This window comes from Apis mellifera, linkage group LG9, assembly GCF_003254395.2.
Source record: "Apis mellifera strain DH4 linkage group LG9, Amel_HAv3.1, whole genome shotgun sequence".
Lineage (NCBI taxonomy): Eukaryota > Metazoa > Arthropoda > Insecta > Hymenoptera > Apidae > Apis > Apis mellifera.
In genome coordinates, this window is record NC_037646.1 from 5,089,219 (window position 1) to 5,113,352 (window position 24,134).

The window sequence follows — 24,134 nt, forward strand, 5'->3', positions numbered from 1 at the left end:
TTACTATTTGCTCGGTATTATCTATTCCGATGATTTTATGAATATGATAAACTAAAATTATCTGTTAAATTGAGATAGATTTGAATTTCTACTTTCTTAATATCTATGTTTTTCAATTTTTTTTTAATAAAATATAAATCTTTTGCAATAAACTCGATTCAAAAAATGATCGTTCATCATTATATGACAGTAGGCATTGCAATAAAAATAATTTATAATCCTTCAAATTATAATTTTTGTTATAAAATAATAAAAAGACAAAAATATTCTACATAATTTATAATATCTTTCACGAATCATTCGCGTGTTATCAACAATAAAAAAAAAAAACAAAATATATATTTCGATCAAATATCAAAGTAAATACATCGCGGAAAAAAAATATATGATATAAAATTTTTTCCTTCGGTCGTAATAATTTTATCATTCTCTATACCTTTTCCAATCTCTCTTAAACGCCAGCGCAGTATCACTTAAACGGGGAGGGAGGCACAGTTTGCAGGAAAAGGCCGTAAAACGGCAACACAACTGGAATAAACAGGACGGAATCCCGCAAAGTACAATCCATCAAACGCGTTACCTTCCCTTCTCATCGTCGGCCACGAGGCAAACCGTAAAAAGATCGTTCTCGCTCGAATCCATGCTCGTCACCGAGCGCAAAAATTTTATTTTCAACCGCAACGAGCACGCGAGCGAATTACAAGAGCGTGGAAACGCGGAGGGGACAGGTTGGAATAAAAAAAAAAAAAATAGGAAAGCAAAAAAAAAAGAAGGAAAGAAAAGGCAAAAGAAAGACGAGGAAAAAGATAAAGCTCGAACCAAAAGGGAGGAAATGGGAGAAGGGGGTGGTAAAGAGTTCGCCGCGAAGCTACAAAGCTGGTCTCTTTATTATCTCGTTACCGGCTAGAATGCCCTCGTAATCTTTGAGCTTTTTTCCACTCGGTATCTACCCTTGGACTTGTACGATAGTATAGATAACACTCTGCATTTTGCGAAGAAAAGTTCAATCTCGGAGGTAAAAGGAGGCGGAAGATGCGCGATGGGAGCAACAACAATGACGCTCATTATGCCAAGGATTGAGTCCTGTTTCGTTAAACTGCCAGCTGTTTTCCTTTCTCGAACACTGATCTCCTTGGATCAACATTCACGGTTGCATAATTAGTTAAATCGGTGAGGATCGCATCCCTGGCTTTTGGATATAATTTTATAAATTTATGTACGTTAAAAATAATAGGTTATCTAAAAAAATTTAGGATTTTGTTTCGTTGAATTGTTTTCTAATCCACTGAGAAACGTCTCGATTCCCTTGGATCTTCCAATTTTAAACATTTTCTTGAGCGTAATGTATCTGATTGATATTTTTTATAACTTTATAAAATTGCAGCTTGGATATCCGGATACAAGCTTGGAACAAACGTGGAACAGAAAAGTTTTCGCGCGGAGTGAATATAAATCGATCGCGCAAACAGCTTTGTACGAATATTCTCGTTTTGTGGTCTGGGGGAGGGAGGGGGGCCATCGCACCTGTGCCCCAAGGGGTTCCCCGCCGGAAAATAAATGGGATTCGATCGAGGACTTAATCATCCGCCTTCGTTGAAAGGGACGTCTGGGACAAAACGATGCAGAGACGGGGGGGAGGGGACCTATTGATCGTTCAATGGAACATATTTGTCTAGATTTTTCGATCGTCGTACGTGCGATTCGTCGCCCCCCACGATGAATAATGCCTCCGCTTTTATTTGCTCCCGGCTGCCTTGTTCACGGGTGTAATTTAACGGTATCAAAGATTTTCTTGTTTCCGCTTGCCAGAGATTAATGGCGGAATGCGGCAGTAACGTTTATGAGTTATGCACTTTTTCCCATTATATTTCGGATTGTGCGGTCTTTTAATTAAAATTTTTACCACTCCTTATTTACCTCTGTTTAATTGATATTTGAAAATAGGATTTTTTATCGAGATGTGTAAATTGAAATGTAATTTTTAAATTTTATTTTTCGGCATGATTTTGTTCTTCGTGGTAAAAAATATCTTTCTACATATCATTGTATTCGGATTTTTTTGTACTTGATTAAATTTCCAAGAAACGCATAAACTTTCGTATCTTCCAATTATCAATCTTCTCTATTCCTTGATATCAAATGTAAAAATATAAAATATTCTCTTCTTTTCATTTATCGTACAATATCAAATTAATACATGGGAATATAATAATTAAAAATATCATTTACTAATACTTCAAAATACTACAATTAATCTTATCCAAAATTGTTTGATTAATCGATTAATAAATAAATCTATTCTCGACATTATACGCATCATGTCATGACATCTATCGTACATTTTATATAATCATATTCGTCTCCACGTTTCAACGTTTTATTTCCTCATTTATCACCGATTATATTTGCATATGTGATCTTCGATTGAATTCGATCTTCTCTCCCTTCACAAAACGAAAAGATTAAGTTTCCGATCGATCCTCTGTCACAGCTCTGAAAGAACGCGGATTCAACTAAATCTGGATCGCAAAAACGATTCGAAACCGAGTCGAAGAGGGTGGACAAGTTTCCGCTGATGCGACGATAAAATGGTTGGCCAGCTCGCCATCAAACGTAAAGAAACACGAGAACGGTCGGGTTCAGGAACTTGTCGAAACTGTCGTCACTCTCTCAAACCTCATTTTCACGAGTTAAAGAAAATGATTCTCTTGGAATGGAGGATTTTTCCACTGGAAAAAGAGATATTGGCAAAAGTGTAGCCAAAAATTTAGGGGGACAAAATAAATTTTATTTCAAATTAATTATTTATTCTTTCTTTTTAGAAATTTTTCAAGAATTGGTCAGGAGTTAGTCATAGATTGATTCATTTTTCCTTGATATATAGAACATTCAATCTCAACAAAATATTCGTGCAAAATTTTCCAACTTTTTATTACGATCCATTCGATTTTTATTTTGGAAAAATAAAAATTTCAAAAAAAGGAAAAGAAATATAAAAAAACTGGACCAATTACAAATTTTTGAATCTAATACATCTAATAAATCTATACTTTATATATAAAAAAAAAAGATTTAAAATCTATATATTTCTTCGCGTTGAACGTGGTATAAACGTATCGGCGACGAATCACAGAGAGGTATGCAAAAAAATTCAATCCGATATTCCTTCTCGTAATAACATTCCATGCAGGCGTCAGTTCGAACCGTCTATTTGTAGGTTAAATTTCGGGAAAAGGTGGAGGGTAAACAGACCTTATAGAAACGTGGCTGGGGAGGTCGGAATAATTTCGATTCCAGTGCCCGTTGCACGGTCGTTTACACGGGCGCATAGCGGCGTGGGATATTTCAGTACATTGGGAAGCAAAGGGCGCGGCATCTTGTTTGGACACTTCTTTAAATCAATTACGAGTTCCTGGCAGGTAAGTTCGCTGGGCAAGTAGCGCGCTTCTATCCCCTTCCAATCCGGCGAAAGTTCCGACTAGCACCACCTCCTCCACCACACGGAAACATAGCATCAAACTCTCGGTTTCCGGATTGTTTGCTCGGCTTCGACGGATTCAATCGACGCATTTGCGATTCAGATGATGATCGTGGCAGCTTACGCTCGTGAAATTCGAATATCGCAATTACCCTCCACCCGGGTTACTGCATACCGATTTTCAAAATTCCACCCTCGCTTCTGGGGTTATGCCTCGTACAGTGCGTTGATTGTAAGTTTGTATAGATGATTCGTAGGATGAACACGTTGATTCAAATTGTCTTTAATACAAGTATAATATGTGGAATTTGGTTTGCTAGTACATGGAAACAGAATTGAATTGAACGGAATATGAATTGAGGATACGTTATATGTGTAACTTGTTTAATAACTTACATCGGAGAAATAATTAAAAGAGAAAAAATGTAAAGTTTCATTCATTCGTTTTATTTCTTGTTGTCAAATTTAATGATTAATTTTTTTTCATAACTCATTATATAACGTGAGAAATTTTGCACTCCCTTTAATATTTTTTTTTTTTATTATAAATATTAAATTGATAATAATTAATTAAATCGATATAATTTATTACAAAAGTTATTTAAGAAATTAGCTAATTCGATATGGAAATATCATATAAAGAAATTATTATTGTAATTTCGTAATAATTAATAGACTCGATGTTGGTAAGTTATTTAAAATTGGCGAAAAAGCGCGCTGGTGACTAGCGCACTCTAAGAGCGCTACTGAAACTAACTAAAGCAACAGTTGCGATCCAGTCGTCGCGGAGTGAGTGTGTTTCGCATTTTTAATTCTAGTTATGTAAAAAAATAGTGATTTAAATGATTAAAATTGTGATTTATTTTATTAGTTTATATTGTTTAAAGAATATTTCTTCGTTAAAATGGACAACGCATCAGTATCAAAGGTAAAATACACCTGTTGCTTCTACTTACATAACCTTAAAATGTAAACGCGATATTTGCCGCACAATTGATTTAATGAGTATAATATGTATAAGAATTCAATGTTGAAATTAAATATAAACTAAGATTTACAAATCAAACATTTAATTATTTTATTATTATATTTGAAAACAAATAAATTTATAAAAAATTTATATGAGAAATATAATTATATTAATAATTTTCTATCGTAATAAAAATTATTTGACATCTTAGCGACATCTTGATTTTTTTTGTACTTTTTATGCTATTTCATCAAAGCATATATTTTTAAAACAATCTTTATTTTTTATAAAAGATACTAGTTATAACTAGTTATAACACTTTTAGGGCGTTTTTGTACATAAAGGTGCATATAAAATTGGAAATAAAAAAACAAAATTTGAACAACCAGATTATATAAATGAACCATGGCACCTTACTTATAAAGAAACGTGGGATGGCATTCAAAATGCCATGGAGGTATTTTTTTGCATGCTAATTTGCATTAAAAATTAGATAAAAAATTTTACTTTTATACTTTGTCGCAATGAATTCTATATTATATAGTAATGCAAAATATATATTATATTTTTTGCATTAAAATTTTAGGACGTAAGATTAAGTATGTTCCAAGAAATTTTAAATAATTTAGAATCTTTTGTTAGTAAAGTCAAAGATAAACCAATAGAACAACTTGATGAAATACAGGCGGCTATTGTGTTAGCAGGTGATAAGATTAAATATATATTTAGAGTATTTTTCACAATTGAACGCTTTTTGAAATAATCGCATTGTAGGAGTTAATGTCTCTGATCATAAAGAAATGTTTCAAAGAATAGTTTCTAAGTTAGAAGTGAAAACAAAGCATATAGCAGTTCTATGGAGCAGAGATTCAAATAATATAAAAGATATTACAGAAAAATCAATTTATCAATTGATAAATAATGGAGAGGTATATTATAATTTGATATAAAGTATTGTAATATGAAGTAACATATATTGAAAACATGTTATATGTAGGATATGTATTTATAGGATGAGGATACGCATATTAAAAAGAATCAATGTCATATGAGAGCTTTAAAAGCATGGCACCAAGAGCATTGTGATCAAAATGATCCTCTTATTATAATATTAACTGATTTTGAAAGTATTCCTGCTTCGGTATTACATGATTTTATTTTAATCTTAAGGTATTTTCTACGTTAGGATATATTGTACATTAGAATATTTTTTTTGAATATTTTTTTTGTTCATTAGAATCAAATATATATTTTGTTTTTAGTGCATATGCAAATTCGATGAAATTTATTCTTATTTTTGGTGTTGCAACCACTTTATTTGCCATTCATAGATCTTTAACATATGATGTTACATCAAAGTTAAATGTTCAAGTAAGCAATATGCATTGTAGAATTGTAGAATTGTAGGTAATAAGTAGATTGTTAGAAATAATAATTGATTTTTATTCAGGTATTTCAAACAAAAAAACAAATTGACGTATTATCAGATGTATTAGAAAATACTGTTTTTGATACAAATATTCCATTTAAGTTGACTGGACGCGCGTTTCAATTATTAACAGATATCTTTTTATTTTATGATTTTTCTGTACAGAATTTTTTTTTAAGTTATAAGGTATCAATATCGTTTGTTTTCTTTTCAAGTTTTGTCTTTATTTTCTTTGTTCTTCTTTGGCAATTTTGATTAATTAAATTTTTAGATATGTATGATACAACATTTTTATGCAAATAATGTAAATTCTCTTTGTTGTCAACCGCACAAAATAGAAAATAGGATATCTTCATTAACAGATGAAGATTTGAATGAAATTAAAAAATTACCCTCTATAGAAAAACATATTCAACAATTGACAAAAAAAGGGAACAAAGATGAATTACTTGAAAACAGTAAATTTAAGGTATATTCATAATCATTTTAAATTTAAAGTTGCTATTTTGCAACTAAAAAAGTATTGAATTAGAGCTAGCATAGTTTAGTATATTTATATTCAATATTGTAGGAAATATTGATCCAAGTTTTAAACAATTTCCATCAATATATGCATCGGTTTTTGTTAATACTCAGATGTTTGCACGATTTCGTGTCGACATTACCAAATGCACCAATGGGTAAACAGGTATAAATCAAACAAGAAAAATTATTTCCCTCACAAAAGAATCCAAGAAAAATTTATAAAATTATTACAGCTACGTGAATTTTACACAACAGTGGTTTATTTGAATAATCTGAAAGAATCTCAAGAATACAAAGAATGTTTGCAATTATTGACCTTTTTATCCAAGCAGGAACTGCTTTCAAAATTGAACTCTTTAATAGCAATTATCGCAAGTTCAAAAGATTCAGATATGATAAAAGTCAAAAAAGATTTGCAGAGTTTTGAGAAAAGAATTGATGAATCGAGTTTAGAAGTTGCAGAAAAACCTGTAGATATTGTTTCTACGGGTGAAAGACTCAGTCGACTTCAGTTGAAAGAGGTCTGAATTAAAATTCAATGATCTTTGAATTGAAAAAAAAGGAAGAGAATAGAAATCAATTATTTTTGCTTTGTGTTTCATTATAGAAATTGTTGAAAATGTCTAAAACACACTCTAAATCGCCTTATAAAATAGCACAGCAAGATTTGATCGATTATTTGGACCAGAAAATATTTTCTGTTTATTTGGTTAATCCTAATTATATACCAGGAAATGAGATATTTTGTTTCAACGATGGCAATTTAGCGAAGCAACATATTCGAGGATCTTTGAGATCTGCGATTCATACTGGACTAAACAATCCACAAGTGTACTTAAACGTGAGTGAGAAAAATATTATTTTTATAATTTTGTGCTGTGGTCATGGTGTGCTTTTTAATTAACATGAATAGAATATATAATTTTTGAAAATAAGATGTTATCTTAATGAAATTATTAACAGTAAAATTTTAGAAATTTCATTCTATCTAAAATTTTACCAACCTGCAGTCATTTTCACTCTATTAGATTTTGTTGATTATGTGCATATATTATAAATATATGTTCAGTATATTTAATAATAATTTTATTAATTTATTAAAATGTGAAGAGTAATCAATCATACACATATTTTCATATACATTTCATATATATTTGTGAAAATAAATTTAACAAGTTTTATTTAAAATTCTATACATAGTGAAGTATCAAATATTTTTTTAAATGATTGCAAAGAGAATTCATAATCATTTTAAATAACATACGAAATTTTAATATTGTAAAAGAATATGAAAATATTATAGGTAATATATACACTAATTGTAAGAATATTAAAGCTAAGAGAAATAAGAAAATAAAATATGAAAACAGTTAAAATGACTGCATCTGGATTCTAATATTAATAACGTGATTAATACATAACTACATCTCCATTCATAAATTATAATATTATCATAATAATAATATTATTATATAATGAACTTGCAATTCATTTTATATTTATGATTAGAGGGAAATCAAAATTAATGAATATATATTTTTAAAATTTTCTTCCACAAATTACTTTTAAACAAAAATCATTGATTTATGAATGGAAATATAAATGTACATATATTTTATTCTCTGTTTTTTCAAATCTTAGTAATCAACAACCAACTACATAAAATACAATTACAAAATTTAATAAATTCCAAAATTCATCAATTCCAATTTTCAACCATTTAAAAATATACATGCGAATCTAAGTTTCATTTCTCCATAAAAAAATCCAGGACACGATGTTTTTCATTAAACTTTTTCTCGAAAAATCAGGGAAATATTACTCGTTTATTTCACGGAAAGATACATTTTCTCATTCGCATTCGATATTTTTTTTACTCTTCCTTTTTCTTCTATCCTCCACTCGTTCCATTCGAAATATAATTCAAAAGTATTCGTGATATTGATTCCATTGCTTCTCATCGAAAAAGGGTTGAATTCGCGACTTCAACGACCGTTTTCCTCTGTTCACGCCACGTTTATTGTTGCTTTTGATTCTTCCGGCATGCCATCGACCCCTCTATTCGCGCCCTCGTTGCAAATATCGATTGTAGATTTTTCGCGATGGGGGAAAAGATACTTTGTCGATGTCCTGCCCTGTCCTGTCTCTATCCTAAGTTAATTGGAAATACATATTTCAGTGCGGGTGTTGCAAATTGGAGAACGACGACGCCATTCCGTCCACGCTGCCTGACCTCAGTATAATTTACAAGCTGCACTTGGAATCCAGGAAACTGATCAATATGTACGACTGGCTCCAGGTAACAACAATCCGTTTCGTGCTCGTGTTTACAGGTTAATCATGGTTGTACTTATGGTCACGTATGCCGTCCATTTCCTAATTTTAATCGATACTCGTCGCGGCGTGAATGATTCGCGAGTGGGCGCGATTGTAAATGGGCTTTTTAGTCGGTGGAGAGTATTTTAAGGGGATTTGTTTTATTTTTTTCGCGGTCGTTAAGCGACCGCTTGGAAAATTCACAGGCTCGCAGAGTTTTGGACAAAGGAAATTAAAGTATATGGATTGATCTATGAATTCATTGTGCTTATAAAAAGAAAGGTAAGATTGTAATAAAAATTTATGGGTATTTTTGGTTATGTTTTATTGGAAATTTATTGGATTGTTGTGGTTGAAATAGTCGAATTTTTTGAGTTATGCTTTAAAATATGATTTGATGGATTTAGTATATGTTTAATTTTTATAAAATCTATATTAGTTGTTGTTTATTGTTTTGTTATTTCGAATTCTTAAGATTTATCTTAGTAGTAATTTGGTTTATCTTTCGATGATTCACAGTAGATTCATCAATTTTAATTATATAGTGCATGAACTTTGTGCTAACGTAAATTTACTATAATTTAATAAAAATTTATGTATTTGTTTACAGATACATATTAATGCATTTTATTTTATTTCATCGAGATCAAAAAATACAAATGTACCAATTTTTGTTTCGTTTATATTTATTTTATTTTTCATCTCGTGGCATGAAATTTATATAAATTTAGGATATATTTGTCGAATTATTTAAAATACAATATATTTAAAAAAATAATTCTCATTACATGTTAAATCATAAATCTTAAACGCTTTTCTAATTCTCGACATTTACGTTTTCTTATTTGAAAGAGTTGCACCATGAAATGGAAAAATGAACGGAGATACGAGCATTTCTCGGGAATTCCATTTTCACGGATGTCGACCACATTCGTAGATCGTAAGGCGTTAAGCCACATTCGCATAGAAAGGCGGGTTTTTAATGGGGCAACAAAGTTTCGTTTGCCTTTGAGATTGCCACTTTTAACGTTAAAAATATTCAACTAATATATCATAATTTTTAAAATTTTTTTCTATTTCTTTTTCTTTCAATTTCACATATTTAATGATAGAAAACTTCATGATCAATTAAAGAAACATAAATTCTTAATAATAAGAGATTCTTTATAATTGAATATTTTTTTTTTTATTTTAATTGTTCAATATTCACATTGCTAAAATTTTAAATATTTTGAATGCACACTTAGAATGCTAAATTTTAGAAAAATCCAGATGTTTAGCTTTTTATGTATGATGTTTTGGGATTTCAATTAATCCTCTGCCTCTCTGGTATAAAATTTTTTAGCTTGCATATAAAGTTGTATCATGTCTAGACTAGACCACTTCTTACAGGCATTTTTAATTATCGTGGATCCAACAAGCAGTGCAAAGGAGCAAAGGGACGTGGATCCGAAATTACAGTATCCTTTTTCATTTTCTCACGTTCCCCACTGTCGAGGAGTAAATGGAACGTAGTAGGGAGATTTGTCTAGCCACGATGCGTTTGAAATTCATATCATAGCTCGTAATGGTGAAATCGTAGCCTCGTAGCGGTTACTCGTCGGGATCGTATGCCTCTTGTTTGAATAATTCACACGGGAACACGTGTGAATTTTATCATGGTTCATGGTATCCTTAACGGAGATTTAGAGCTCGTTTTGCTCAAGCGGTCGCGGAGCTGGAGTTTCTAGGTTTCATTAAGAGTTCACGAAAGAAGACCGACCATGTGAAACGACTCACATAATTATTATTATTTCTGTTTAGTCTTTTGTATTTTTTTTCCTACTTTTTTTATTTATCCTTTTATGATACAAGATATATTCGATATTTGAAAAATATTTTTGTAGATTTTTGTCAGTTTTTTTCAGAAGAATAGAAATAAATAGAATTGTTTATTTTTTATTAGATAGATTTAGATTTAATCAATTTATTGATAAAATATTAATTGTATATTGTTATACAATTAAAATTCATCAAACTCATAATCAAAATTAGATAAGGCTTGTTTTACTAGATTGAAATTTTTCTTCTTATTGTATTTTTATAATCAATAATCCATCAATAGCTACATTAACTATTTCAATTATAAAATATTTAATATAAATAGATATGTTTCACATTTTAGAAGCAAAATTAAATTGAATATTTTTGAATAAATTCAATTTATAGCAATAATAGGATTGCAAAAATTAGATATTCATTTACATAGATTGATTTATACAAATTATTTTTATATTTTCATAATTTTGTACTGTTCTAAGTACACACACACATATATATATACGCATATTGTAATTTTTTCGAGATATGTTTTACCAAGAAGAAAAATAAATGGAGGACGAAACATTGTGTGATTTTTATTTTTATTCCAAGAAATATTCTTTAGCACAATATAGCGTGCTGAAGTTTCCGGACAAACACTTCCCTAGCTTCCTAAGGGGAAAGTTAAGATGAAATTTAGATAATAGAGGGAGTACGATACGGCGAGGAAAAACAGAACTATACCCAAGAAACATTTTTATTTATGAGGATAATTATAATGATTAGGGATAACTGCGTTTTACCTTTCCCCCATTCTAACTTAGATACCCTAATTCCCGATAACACGTACAACCACCTTTCACTATACTCTGAAGAACTTTTTAATCATTCTCTAGTGGTTAGGTTTAAAGAGTAATTTTAAAGACGATCATTTTCAAACTGTAACATTCGTCGTTTGGATAATTAAAACTTCACGAGAAAATAAATTTTAGAAAATAAGTTGATATGAAAAGCGTTTTCGTGGAATATTTGGAATATAAATATGTTATTTAACGAATAAAATATTTATGAAGTAATTTCAATAATATCGTTTTTCAATAAAAAAAAAAATTGTTTTATTAATCTCTTCTAGATAGGAAATATATCGTTAATTAAATTTTTGGTCTTGTTGTATGCATGTATTTATTTGAATATCATTGTTAATTAATAAGCGTAATTTCCGATTAAACGTGATAAATTGTAGAGATACGATACGAGATGCGATTGAAAATTAATTTTATTCGCTACGTACAATTAGATATACGCGGTTTGAGAAATTACCAGAACTTCGATCTGATTGATAATAATAATCTGTATCGAAATCGCGAAAATCATTCGATCTTTAAATTTGTTATTTATATTGATCTTTCGTCAATATATTCGAAATTTATTCGTTTTGAATTAAATATGAATAAAAAAGAATAATAAGGAAAAATAAGTTTAATATTAATAATTTTGAAAAGATTTTTCAGAATGTTTTCGTGTTTTTACACCTCGAAAATATATTTTTTCAAATTTTATTTTTAATTATATAGAATATTTATACGTGTAATTTTTTAAGTTTGAAGGTTTGCTTATAAAATATTGCTCATGAATTGGTTACGAATCGTGATACGGTTAAAAATTTATAGAACATGATTTTATTGGCTTTTTGTTTAAATGTTAAATAAAATTGCAAACGTACAGTATTTTTTACGATACGTATCACTAACAATAAATTTTCACGGCGCGATATATCGGTCTTTTTTTCCTTTCGAACATCTATGTTCCATCTGTTGTTTTAATTTTTTTTATTTTTCGTATCGTTACATTAAAGAAGATAAAATTGTTAAATTGTTATCGTACTAAAAAAATAATATTTATCAAAAAGATTCGTGAATTTCGTTTAATAAATATTCTATTTATTATTTAATTTCGAAATATTCTACTAGTTCTATTATTTATTTTGTACACTGACGATAATATTTTTCATCTATCAATGCTTGAATAAAATTATTCCAGGCCTCGTTTTTAATATTCGAGTCAATTTCTTAAATAATAATTTTATTTAACTTATAATTTATAATTAAGAATTAAACAATATTCGAATAATATTGCCAAATTTTGGCAATATTGATACAAGTAATGAATCAATTATTAAATTCTTTGACTTAAACTTTATATCGATGTTTAAGGAACGGCTCTGCTAGATGGCGCTACTAATGACTTCGCTAACAAATCCAGAATCAAAAATTTCCTTTCTCCTCTCTTTTACAATTTCGCTACAATTTTTTTTCAAACAATTCTGAAGAATCTTATTCCAAATCATCCTCTTCCGTGAAAAAATACGATAGAAATCATTTTTTTTAATAATTCTAAAAAATATCGTTTTCTTATTGAAACGTAATATCAGTTATACGCGAGATGCACAGCATTCGATCTTTCCTTTCGTCAACACGAAACCTCATTATCGACATTTCACACGTGGAATGCGTGGTGTGTAACGCACATAGGCAAAGTGAATACTATGGATGACAGGTGTCTGATGCAGATAAACCGCGGAAGGGTAAATTTGTGAAGCAAGCAGAATTTAATTCGCTATTCAATGCATGGACGTAACGCGTGCCATCTATCATATACGTTTACGAAGGTAGAAACCGCTTAACCGTGGCCCTGGCCTGGGGCTTTTGACACATTCCTTACGGATCCACCTGCCTTTGAACCGCATACGACCCTGAAAACCCGTTTCGCGATACACATATGATCGATGTTGAAGATTTCTGCCACCGTGGAGTTACAATTACGTAACTACTGAGATACGCGTTGTTTCGAGGCTGACTGGATTAATTTCCGGTTGTTTTGTTTGACTTCAACTCCTAATTCCTGCTCTCTCGATATCTAATTCGAAGAAATGCGAAATTTAGGAAATTATTTAACGTTTTAATCGAGAAGTAGGGTGTGAAAATTGATATAAAAAATTAGTAATAGTAAAATTCAGAATTTAAAAAAATTGTAGATAAATTTAAATTTAATTTGTTTGTAGAGGATAATACATTTGTACTATTTTTTCATTGAATTCTTTATAGGATAGGAATTATAGGAATAGATTGAAAATTGAGAGAAATTTTAGTTTGAAAGATTAAATCTAAAAGTTTACGTATAAAGTTAATATAAAATTATAACGTATAAAGTGTTAATGTAGAATGTTTTAGATTTATAGTAAGTCTAACAATATAACTATAGTATAAGTACAGTCGAATGTTTAGTTGAATAATATGGATGTTCCACCTATTTCCTTGATTAAGATCAACATCTCTCCACTTTAGTATTAATCTAATATTAGATTCTGAGTTTCTGTAGTTTCCATTTATGAAATAATTTAACTTATCTTTATTTAAGTGGAAAGGTATGAAATAATAGTTCTTTTTTAAAAATAAGGTAAAGTTTAGAAAATGACAAAATGAGAGAAATATAAGAATATCTTTTGTTATAGATGGAGTTGTAATGTTGAATAATTAATGAACATTAAATAAATGACAAAATTTTGCTACAGCAGAAATCAGAAAACTATCAAAAATAGAGGGATAGATAAGTTTATAATTTATAAATAGAAAAGTTTAGAAATAGAAATCATAGGAGAATGATAAATAAAATTAATAAAAGTTTCAAAATCGCGAATTAAATTTTCAAACAGTTTTATTTAAATATACGAAAATATACATTATTGAGAAACATTATTGAGAACGATAAGCGAGAACGACAAATAGTAAATACTGTATCCATTATACCGAACAACGATATAATTCTATTATTTACCTTTATACAAACAAAATAATCTCTCAGTTGAACATTATAAAGCATAATGCGATACACAAAATACCATAACTTTGTAACCCGTTAAATCGATGAATGATCCCATTCCCAACTTGGTTAGAAATCATCGCGTGTACCGTTTCATCCACGGAATAATTTAACTTCCTGGATGCATATTGATGACGTATGACGTGCATTTGCATACGACTGTACCAATCATGGTGGAGAATTTCAACGATTCAACCGTTTATCCAAATTTTACTTCTCTTTTCCTCTCGCAAATCGTTTCTTTCCTCTCGCCTCCTCTTACTTTTCTTTCTTTAAATATCGAATATCAATAGACCTTAAATAAAGGAACGGACTGAACGGTTACTTTCGAATTGGTAAAAAGGAAGGTGACGGCGGAAAAAGGATTTCTAAAAGTGGTTGCAATCGTTCGTGCATTTTAACGAGTGAACGAATGTCGAGAAGAATTAATTGAATTCCCATGGCTGATTTTCTTCCGTCTGGCGTGTTGCAGACAACTACTATTTTTAGCAAAGTTTAGCTTCGTAAAATATGGATAATTACGGAGATTTCTTTCGATTGATTCGATTCAGTTTTATTTCTGACTTTAATAATGAACGAAAAAAAAAAAAAATCGAGTTTATTATATTAAAATTATTTTTAATACATTCCAAGTTAAATATTCATTGTATATATTAGAGAATTATCACGATGGTAATGAATTTTAATCATAAAATTTTTGTAAGGATGAACGATTCGATTTGTATTTTTAAAAAAAGAAAGAATTTGTATTTAATATGAGAGAAGTATTAACATTTTTTAGTAGTAGATGATATCTTTTTCGAGTTATAATATATCCTTCATCTCTCTTTTCGTGCATTCACTATACATCTATTCATCCGTGCATTGAATGAACGCGAAATAGGAATTTTTAATAAGTATATGAATATTAAAACACACAATTACCTTTATATTAACACGGATTTTTAATTTCGCAATAAATATATCTTTATATACAACAGGTTATTTTAATGCACATTTAAATATGTGCATTAAAATGATAGTAAAAAGAAAATATTTTTTTAAAGTAACTACCTATGAAAGAGTATAAAAATAAATATTATACCGTTCATATGCAGAGTTTATATGCATTTCATTTACCTAAATAAAGTTCAAAGTTTGTTGTTTGAAAAGCGAAAATATTTGCGATTTTAATTACTAAAAGTTCGTTGTTTTTTTTTTTCTACAAAATTTAAAAATTTGTCGAAAATATAGACACAAAATGAAACGATTAGTTTTCTCTGTGTAATTTTCATATAATCACTGACCGTACTGATTTACTGATCGTACTAGCGTACGGTTTAATTAAACCGAAGAGGGCTGTGTTTCCTTGAACGTGTTACGAAGTTCCTTGATTGACGTTGATTCCGTTGTTGGAACAAGAAAGAAAGTGCGCAGAGTATCTTATTCTTCTTTGTAATTAAAACGTCCGCGCCTATGACGAGACGTCGACCGATCGTTTCTTCTTTGGTATCAATTTGCAAAAGGATTAAACCATCTTAAACACCGCTGTTTCGTCAAATATAATTTTTCAATTAGTTATATTTATTTTTTGGAGATAATAGAAATTTTTTTTTAAGATTTAAAATCATATTTAATAATAAAAAATAATATAATCGGTTTAAAACAAAATCTTTTAGATTATTTCTAATTTATCTATTAAATATTTTTATCTTTTATTCGAAACAGTTTTTTATTGGATAGTAAATCTATATTATAAAATACATACGAATATCGGTATATGAATATTATTGAAATTATCTGCAATGCTTATAGAAAAAATCAGATATTTCGTCCAAAGGACTTGAAATTTGTATGATAATTTATAAATGTGGGACAGATAGGACAGCTTTTTATGGATTTTTCAATTCTTAGATATCTTGGTGATTAAGAAAAGGAATATTTTAAATTTTAAGAATCTTATATGATCAAAAACAGAAGCTTTAATCGAAATATAATTTTATATCGATAAATATTTTTCAAATATTCAAAATTAAACCGTTGTTAAAATTTTTTCCTCCGAAAAAAATGTCTTCTTCGTGTCTTCTTCCATAATCAAACTTTAACACAGCTAAATCTATTTAAAAATTTAAGTAAGTATTTGGTATAAAAACTGTTTTAAATGTACAGGCAACAAAAGATCAGCGCAAACCTTTCAAGAACTGGAGAAGCGTGGAATTGTAGGTCTGTCTCTCTAGTTCTTTAACGCCGTTAAAAGAAACTTGTCGGTCTTTAAGTTGGCGATTCAGAAACACGACAAGTCACAAGAATCGGTCATGCAAAAAGTAATATAAACGATTTGCTCGTTTTGCCGGTTGATTCAATCTCCGTCCACTTTGGCGTTGAGATCGATCTCTCTTCACGTCTGCACGATCGAGCGAGTAACCATTGACAAGAAAAATCTATGAAAGAACTTCCACTTTTCGAAGTCGATCACCAAGAAGAGTAGAATCAGTTTTCCGAATCAACCTCTTCTCGAAGTATTTGGTGTTCAATCGTCGTGACCTCGATATCCTTTTTTTTTCTTAAGATTATCCTCCTTAACTTATTCGAGTATCGTGGAAAGGATTCCATTTCCACTGGAAGTCGATCCTTTATTCTAGTCGGCAAGCGTGAACTTCATAGAGAATATACATATCTTTCAACATAGGATAGTAGTATCTTTGTGGCTGTTGGCGCGAATATCAGACGAGATCGTAAATTATGAATGATGTGTACGTGTAAGTCATACTGAAATATGAGATGGCCATGTTGAAAGTTTTCATCGAGATATTGCTTTTTTTTTCCTTTCTTTCTTTCTTTCTTTCTTTCTTTTTTTTCTTTGCAATTTGAATATTTTTCTTCGGGTAATAAAAATGTATCTTTGACGTGGCGTAATAAACTTTTTACATTTGACAGAATATGAATTTCTTTTATGAGACATCGTGTATCTTATTACTCTTATGAATAATTGAAATCCTGGTTTACGAAGTTATAAGTCGAAAAGAAGAAAATGTAAAAATTATTGAAATTTTTTGTTAGAGAGAGAGAGTTCTCTGTTGAGCGAGTTAAAGATGTGATACATTATGGAACGTTTCCTAGTAAGATCGCAATGGTACGACGATCAATAACGGTTGCGTAAGCGTACAGACGTTTCTATTGAAAAATTAAAATTCCCTATAATTTGGAAAATAAAACTTTAGGCAAAATTTTCCGCATACAAATTTTTATCTTCATTCCGATTTCCAGAATTCTTCGAATGCATTTATCTGCATTTAAAATACACTGAGATTATTTTATCTGAAAGTGGAGCTATTGTCTACTATTAGTACATTCGCGTTACATCAGCGGAAATTTTGTGCAAAAAATATCTCAATGGATGTATTCACGTGTTTAAATACGCACAATAGTCTGTTTCTCTCTCTTTCGTTGAAAATTGTAAAAGAATGTATGAAAAAAGGAAAAAGGACTTTGAAATTTTAATAAAATTTAACGGGAGAATACGTTGATAATAATTTAATTTATCGATACATTCATGAATGATATTTTTATCGAGTAATATTTAAAATCAACGACGCGTACGTTTGCGTGGATCACTGGCCTTGGTATCACCTTCGTGAAAACTATGCACAATGTGCAATTAGCAATTATAATCGCGCGACGACTAATTGGTAAACAGTAGTTATAACAATGGACGTGCATCGGTCATTGGCTTGGAAACCTTTTGCAATGATTATCGCTTCAACGAATCGAGTGGCATAGAATAATCTTCAAGCCAATGGCTTTCCTTCTTCATTCATTGAAATTTCAATATTTTTTTCCAATTTTTACTAAGTTCAGAAATAAATTTTAAAGGATAATATCCGAAATACTTGGCGCTGAAAGGAATAACGAACAATCGCCTTTAGAAAGGATCACGACTGAAATGTCAATATAATAGATCTTAGCAGTCAAAGACACTACATTCAATCAAAAGGAAAGAACAAAGAGACTGCTTAGACTAAAGAGAAATTTTACCCGGAATTTTTAAATTACCATTTATTGAACTACATATTTTCATGAACAAATAATACACGACGATTAATACACATTTCTCCATCTTTCGGTTAAGATGACACGCGATATTGCCGCGAAGCTCGTGAGAACACAGTGAGAACACTGTCTAAATCAGGAACGGGAGAAAGAAATACGATCTACTGGTTTCACGGGTTCTTAACGAGCGTCAGATGGTGCAATTTGTATTCACAGCGTTCACCCCCTAGAATTGATGTTTCTCTCAGCAGAGTTTCCTAGCGGAAACTGATTCACCACGGCACACCGGCCAATATGCCCATCGTTTTTCCAGACAAGCGTTTCCAACCTTCGACAGCCGCCCCCCCCCCCTCTCCCCCTTTGACCCCGTTTCCTTCCAAAGATAGCTCAACACGGCATTCTTCAGCCTTCCCCTCTCCTCGAAGGATAAAGGCTGGAACGATGACTTCGAACATATCGATGATGCGGTTTAGGGGTGATGCGAGATTGATACGAGAAGAGGCTGCCGAGATTGATTTCCGCGTAGTGGAAGGGATGATGGCGTGGCGAGGCCGCACAATCCCCGTGGACTCCTTCCTCTAACTTACTCGAGGACCGTCTTAGGAGAGGAGCGCCGAACTTCTTTCCATCCTGGATGGAAATAAGTCTGAAAATGAAAGGAGAATACCCGCCTCCCGTGGGAAATGTAACCTTCTTGTTCACGAATCTCCGAGACAGAACCTTCCTTCCTTCCTTCCTTCGTTCTGTGTGCCATTGGCCGCATCCATCGGGGGGGATGGATAGGTTCGAAGAATACGAATCGAGGAAACGGTACGTTCAGATTTCAATATCTCGAGGATTGTGGTATATTGGTTTTGATTTTGGCTTTCGTTCGAATTTTAATGTCCGTCGGGGCAATTGTTGCGGAATTGGTTTTAGAAAATTAAATCTCTGCCTGAGATTCGTTTTATTCTCTGCGAAAATGAAGATTTTGGCAATAAGAATTACTGATCGATCGGAAAATATTATAAAATGGACTACATTTAGTAAAACGAAATTAAATTATGCGATATAATTGACAAGAATATACAGAAGAAATTGAAGGATGAATTTTTCCAAGACAAGAAGTTTTTTATGACTAATTATGTCAAAAAGTAAATAAATAAATTTCAGAATTTATTATCGTATTAGAGTTATAATATGCAATATTTTACTATATTTTAAAATAGAAGGCTAAATAGAATTTAAAATCCATACGCGTCCAAAGCTGCGACGGAAATCGATAATGCGCTAGTGTACTTAAGCGTAAGCTTGAAATGTCGCGTGAAACGTCAACCCATCGCAAGAACACAAACACTAGAAGCCTAAATTACGTGTCGTCGAGAAACATCCACACTCGAAGAACGTCGAAAGGAGGATGAGCACTTCAATTTTGATATAACGCTAAATATTGTGCTAGCAAGAACGTTTCGAGTTAATAGAAAGCATAAGAAATTACTTTCTAATTGTCTTCTACGAATGAGCCTTCCGAGAAGATAAACAGGAACAAATTCGAGGAGAAATTTAGAAGATTAAATTTAACTTTGTAACAAAAATTATTGTAAATTTGATGGATTATAGTAATAACGATATATATTTTTTTAGAAAGAAATGAATGGAGAAGAAAATGAAAGAATACACGAGATTAGAAGAGAGAAGAAGTTATCATAATTATGTAAATTTATATTTCTTTTAATTATAATGCACATCGAATAAGACGATTAATTTATTCAACTTACATATTTTCATATACTGCAAGTAAGAAACAATTCGTTATAAAATTATTACTAATGGATCAAAAGCTCTACAAAAATTTCATTATCCTTCTTTCAGTTCAAATATTCAAAATTACAAATGTCAAAAATTAAATATATAAAAAAAAATATTTAAAAGATTCACTTTGAAATGTCTGACATATCCAATTACGAGTTGTACAAATTACAAGATTTATACAAGTATCGTATCGAAATTTTATTTTTACCAATACCGGTTTACCGGTTTTGCCAAGATTGAGATTTAATTTGTTTTTGTAAACACCGCGGTGCACGAGATTGGAAGAGAAGAAGAAACTGGAAGGGAGGGGAGGAGAAAAAGAAAGGAGAATTGGCGAGGGAACAAGGCGAAAGAAGCGAAGATGAAAAGAATGGGGATGGTGAAGAGAAAGTTGAGTTCCAAGTGGAGGTGAAATGATAAATTAAACCGAGCACACTAATGTGCTGCAGCAAAACAAGAACGGGCAAAGTTGCAAAATTATGAAACTTCCAAGACTAATTGTGAAACTTTTCGCGATGTACAAAATTTCTGTAAACTTTCCAAAGTGGTTAGGCACGCTCGGCCTTCTTCATTAAATCGAATAATCATTTAATATCTATCTTCAAAAATCGTTACCAAATTATTCGATGAAAACTTTCAGCCAATTTATTAATTTGCCAGTTTAAAAAGTGATATCTTCGAATCGATCAAACGAATTAATATTTTTCTCGAATGTGTTTGGCGTAGAATAAATACGAATAACGATGATCATATTTCTTATGATCGAATGTTTTCAGAATATAAAAAATGAGAAGGAAAATATGAATATGAATATAAGATTATAATGTTTAAATATTCATATAGAATTATGAATCGTATAAGATCGATTAAAATCGATATGAATGAAAATAAAATGATAGAAAGACATTTGGAATTATTAAAATTGATATTGAATTAAAATTAAAACAAAAAAGGATGGAGGAAAAGATAGAGAATACATTTTTAATAATTTTGTGACTTATATTTGACACAGAAAATTTTTATATTATACAGAATTGAAACTATATAAATTATTATAGTTCAATTGGTTGATTTTCTATTAACAGATTCGAATATTCAATCATTCTTTCCTGAATTTTCTTGTTTTTTTTTTTCAAATTAGAAGTTTACCGAAATTAAAACTTCGTCCATTAACGAAGAAATTTTCTATCATCCCTTCAATTTCGTTATAAAATATTTGTATAACTATATTTGTATAAATTGTGTCAAAAAACATAGATGGAGGATTCAAAGGGATGAAAGTTATAACTTTGATAAATTATTCGATGGTTGTTCAAAAAAAAAAAAAATAAAAATAAAGATATCTCTTAAAACGATTCCAATTTTCCAACCGTCGCGGTTTGTTATTTAATCAAAAGTAGAGATCGTAAAATTGATCGCGAAACGATGTTTCTTTTGCGCGCCAACTTCGATCAAGTTCTTTGTTTACTATTTTACCATGGTAGAGATCGTAGTTCACGGAATTACTTGTCAATAAGTGGTGGCCGGGATTGCACTTCGCTTTTATCGAATCGTTCTTACGATAAGTTTCTTTGAAAAATTGCCTCAAGCCGAATAATATTGATTCAATCGTTTTATTTCAACGAATTCTGTGATCCTTGCCTTCAATTATTTACGCCAAACAGCTTGGATCAGTCTCTGGAGAAATTCACGAGACCAATTCTAGTAGACAATTAATTTAAATAATTTATTATACTTGCGTGGGGAAAAAGAATTGTAATATTACAACGATAGAATTGTGATAGAATTGTGATAGAATTGTTTATTTATTTATTTATTTTATTTTGAATTGTAGAGTGTATAGAATGAGATAAAAATTAAATATAAAAATTGCATAGTGATTTACAGATTGATTTGTACATAAATTTTATTGAAAATAAATGATATAGTTAAAATCGTTTGAATTTTTCATAATTTTATATTCCAAATATAATTTAGTGAACGTGTGTAACTCTGGATAAAAAATTTGATATAAATAATTAAACTTTGCTCATAATAAATTATTTTTACTTTTACATATATACATATGCCTGTTTCAATATGAATTTACTTTATTCCGAATTCATTAATTATCTAATATTTCATAAATTGCAATATGATGTTGGTTTCATAAAAATTTATATTTTTATTCAGATCAAATGTAAAACACTATGCAAATCTGAAAAATGATATATGCAGTGTATGATAAATGATTGCACGTGTTAATTTTAACGTATGAAATTTCATGAGAATTTCTTCGTCAAAGATGATTTATATTTTGCCAAGTCAAATATATTAGATGTGTATTAATGTACAGTTCGATTCAATTCATTTAAAATACCTAAATTTTATGCTGAAAATCATTTCTTTTATAAAAAAGAGTTATACATAGATAACCAACAATCTAATCTAGCTGAATTAAGGTATAACAATCTATACATAATTAGAATTAGTAACTTGTCAAAATAGTATGTCATTAATCAAACAATATCTAATCACAATTCTATCTGCTACATTTTCCTTCAAGGACTGTAAATTTCTAATCCAGTGGCAAAAAATATCGACAAAATTCAATATAAAATCCATCTTACACATATATAGGAAACTAGTTTACAGTTACCACATCAGTTTATTAGGAAAACATATCGGTCCATCGAAACTACACCTACGTTTCATTAATCAAACAATACCTAAAACATAAACACCTCGGGAATACGCGTCCCCCATCAATTCTATAGTCTAACACGAAACACACCACACGTGTCGCACTGCTGACGTTGGTTAATTAACTGTGCTGTGGATAGAAGATTTTCCAGTACAATGGCTCTGATTACAATGTGATTTCGCCCGGTCGAACGAGTTTGAAATTCTCGAGTCAGTAACAAGACAAACAGAGGCAAAGAGACTTCAGAGAGGGAGAGAGAGAGAGAGAGGTTAGCCTGTGGCTAAGAGCCGCAAGATGTGTCGCAGACCTAACCGGCTTGTTCTCCGCTACGTCGAGCACCATGTAACCAGCTTCTCCTTCTTGGTTCTCCAAAGTCCTTTGCTTCCTATACCCTTTCTCTCTCCTATATACTGTTCTTAAGTTTCACGCGAACAGTTAAGTTACCCCTTAAGGCCAAAGTTCGCGTTCCCCTTCGTCGCCTGTCTCGTGTACCTCTTGTCTCTTTTCGTTTCTCTTATTTTAAACCTGGCCTCGATCTCTCTTTCCTCGTTCCTCAGTTTTCTAACTTTCTATGGGTAAATTTACCGACACGCAAACCGTGTTTAATATTACGAGAGCCACCCCTCTGCTATGGCAGAGGAACATTTAGCTTTCTATTCGGGATAACACGTTCGTATATTTGTCGTGGAAATAACTTGTAAATATTCTTGCATAGGTATCATTATTTATTCAAGCATCGAGCAATAGTAATTTCATCCAAGATGAATATGATTCGTGAAATAATTATTAGGAATTTTCTCTTTTCGATTGGAATTATTCCTTTAATTCCACCACTTTCTTCCAATCTTTTATTAACTTGTCATAGAACTTTTTCAAAGGATATGGAATAAGTATTGATTCCTTTTGTTTCGCGAATAGAATTCTTGTTATTTCTTTGGTTCTTACGTGTATTTTAGTTTTACATAGCGTGAGTCATTGAAGAGGGTTATATAATCTTTCATCGATAATGAGTGTTATTGTCTACCTTGTCTTTGGTGAATATTTATGATGCGAGTTTCTGTGTCTCTTAATTTTAAATCCGCTTAAAGATTTAGTTGGAAGTAAATTTTTTTTATTTGGAAAAATAATTATTAGGAAAATCGATCAAGTTCATCATTTTTCTCGATTTTTAAAATATTCAAATTTTTTTTTGTTAATTTATTTTTTAGTTTATTCAATTCTTGAATATTTAATT

General features: G+C 30.5%; 2 protein-coding genes across 11 annotated transcripts in view; one reads left to right on the forward strand and one right to left on the reverse strand.

Annotated features, from left to right (window-relative positions):
* LOC411344 (fasciclin-1) overlaps positions 1–24,134 on the reverse strand; it is a 295,001-nt gene that overhangs the window by 81,241 nt on the left and 189,626 nt on the right. The window lies entirely within an intron of this gene.
* Positions 4,235–24,134, forward strand: part of LOC100577998 (origin recognition complex subunit 3) — a 70,568-nt gene continuing 50,668 nt past the window's right edge. For 2 of the 4 annotated variants that reach the window (XM_026442652.1, XM_026442650.1), the window contains exons 1-12: positions 4,235–4,406; positions 4,774–4,905; positions 5,035–5,152; positions 5,223–5,377; positions 5,461–5,618; positions 5,711–5,819; positions 5,899–6,063; positions 6,149–6,346; positions 6,449–6,565; positions 6,636–6,923; positions 7,010–7,243; positions 8,582–8,701. In XM_026442652.1, the coding sequence (XP_026298437.1) occupies positions 4,383–4,406; positions 4,774–4,905; positions 5,035–5,152; positions 5,223–5,377; positions 5,461–5,618; positions 5,711–5,819; positions 5,899–6,063; positions 6,149–6,346; positions 6,449–6,565; positions 6,636–6,923; positions 7,010–7,243; positions 8,582–8,701 (1,818 nt within the window). In that variant the 5' untranslated portion in view covers positions 4,235–4,382. Of the gene's footprint in view, positions 4,407–4,773; positions 4,906–5,034; positions 5,153–5,222; positions 5,378–5,460; positions 5,619–5,710; positions 5,820–5,898; positions 6,064–6,148; positions 6,347–6,448; positions 6,566–6,635; positions 6,924–7,009; positions 7,244–8,581; positions 8,702–10,110; positions 10,179–10,407; positions 11,102–24,134 lie in introns of those variants that run through there. The other 2 variants (XM_003249690.4, XM_026442651.1) reach the window with 2 other exon arrangements.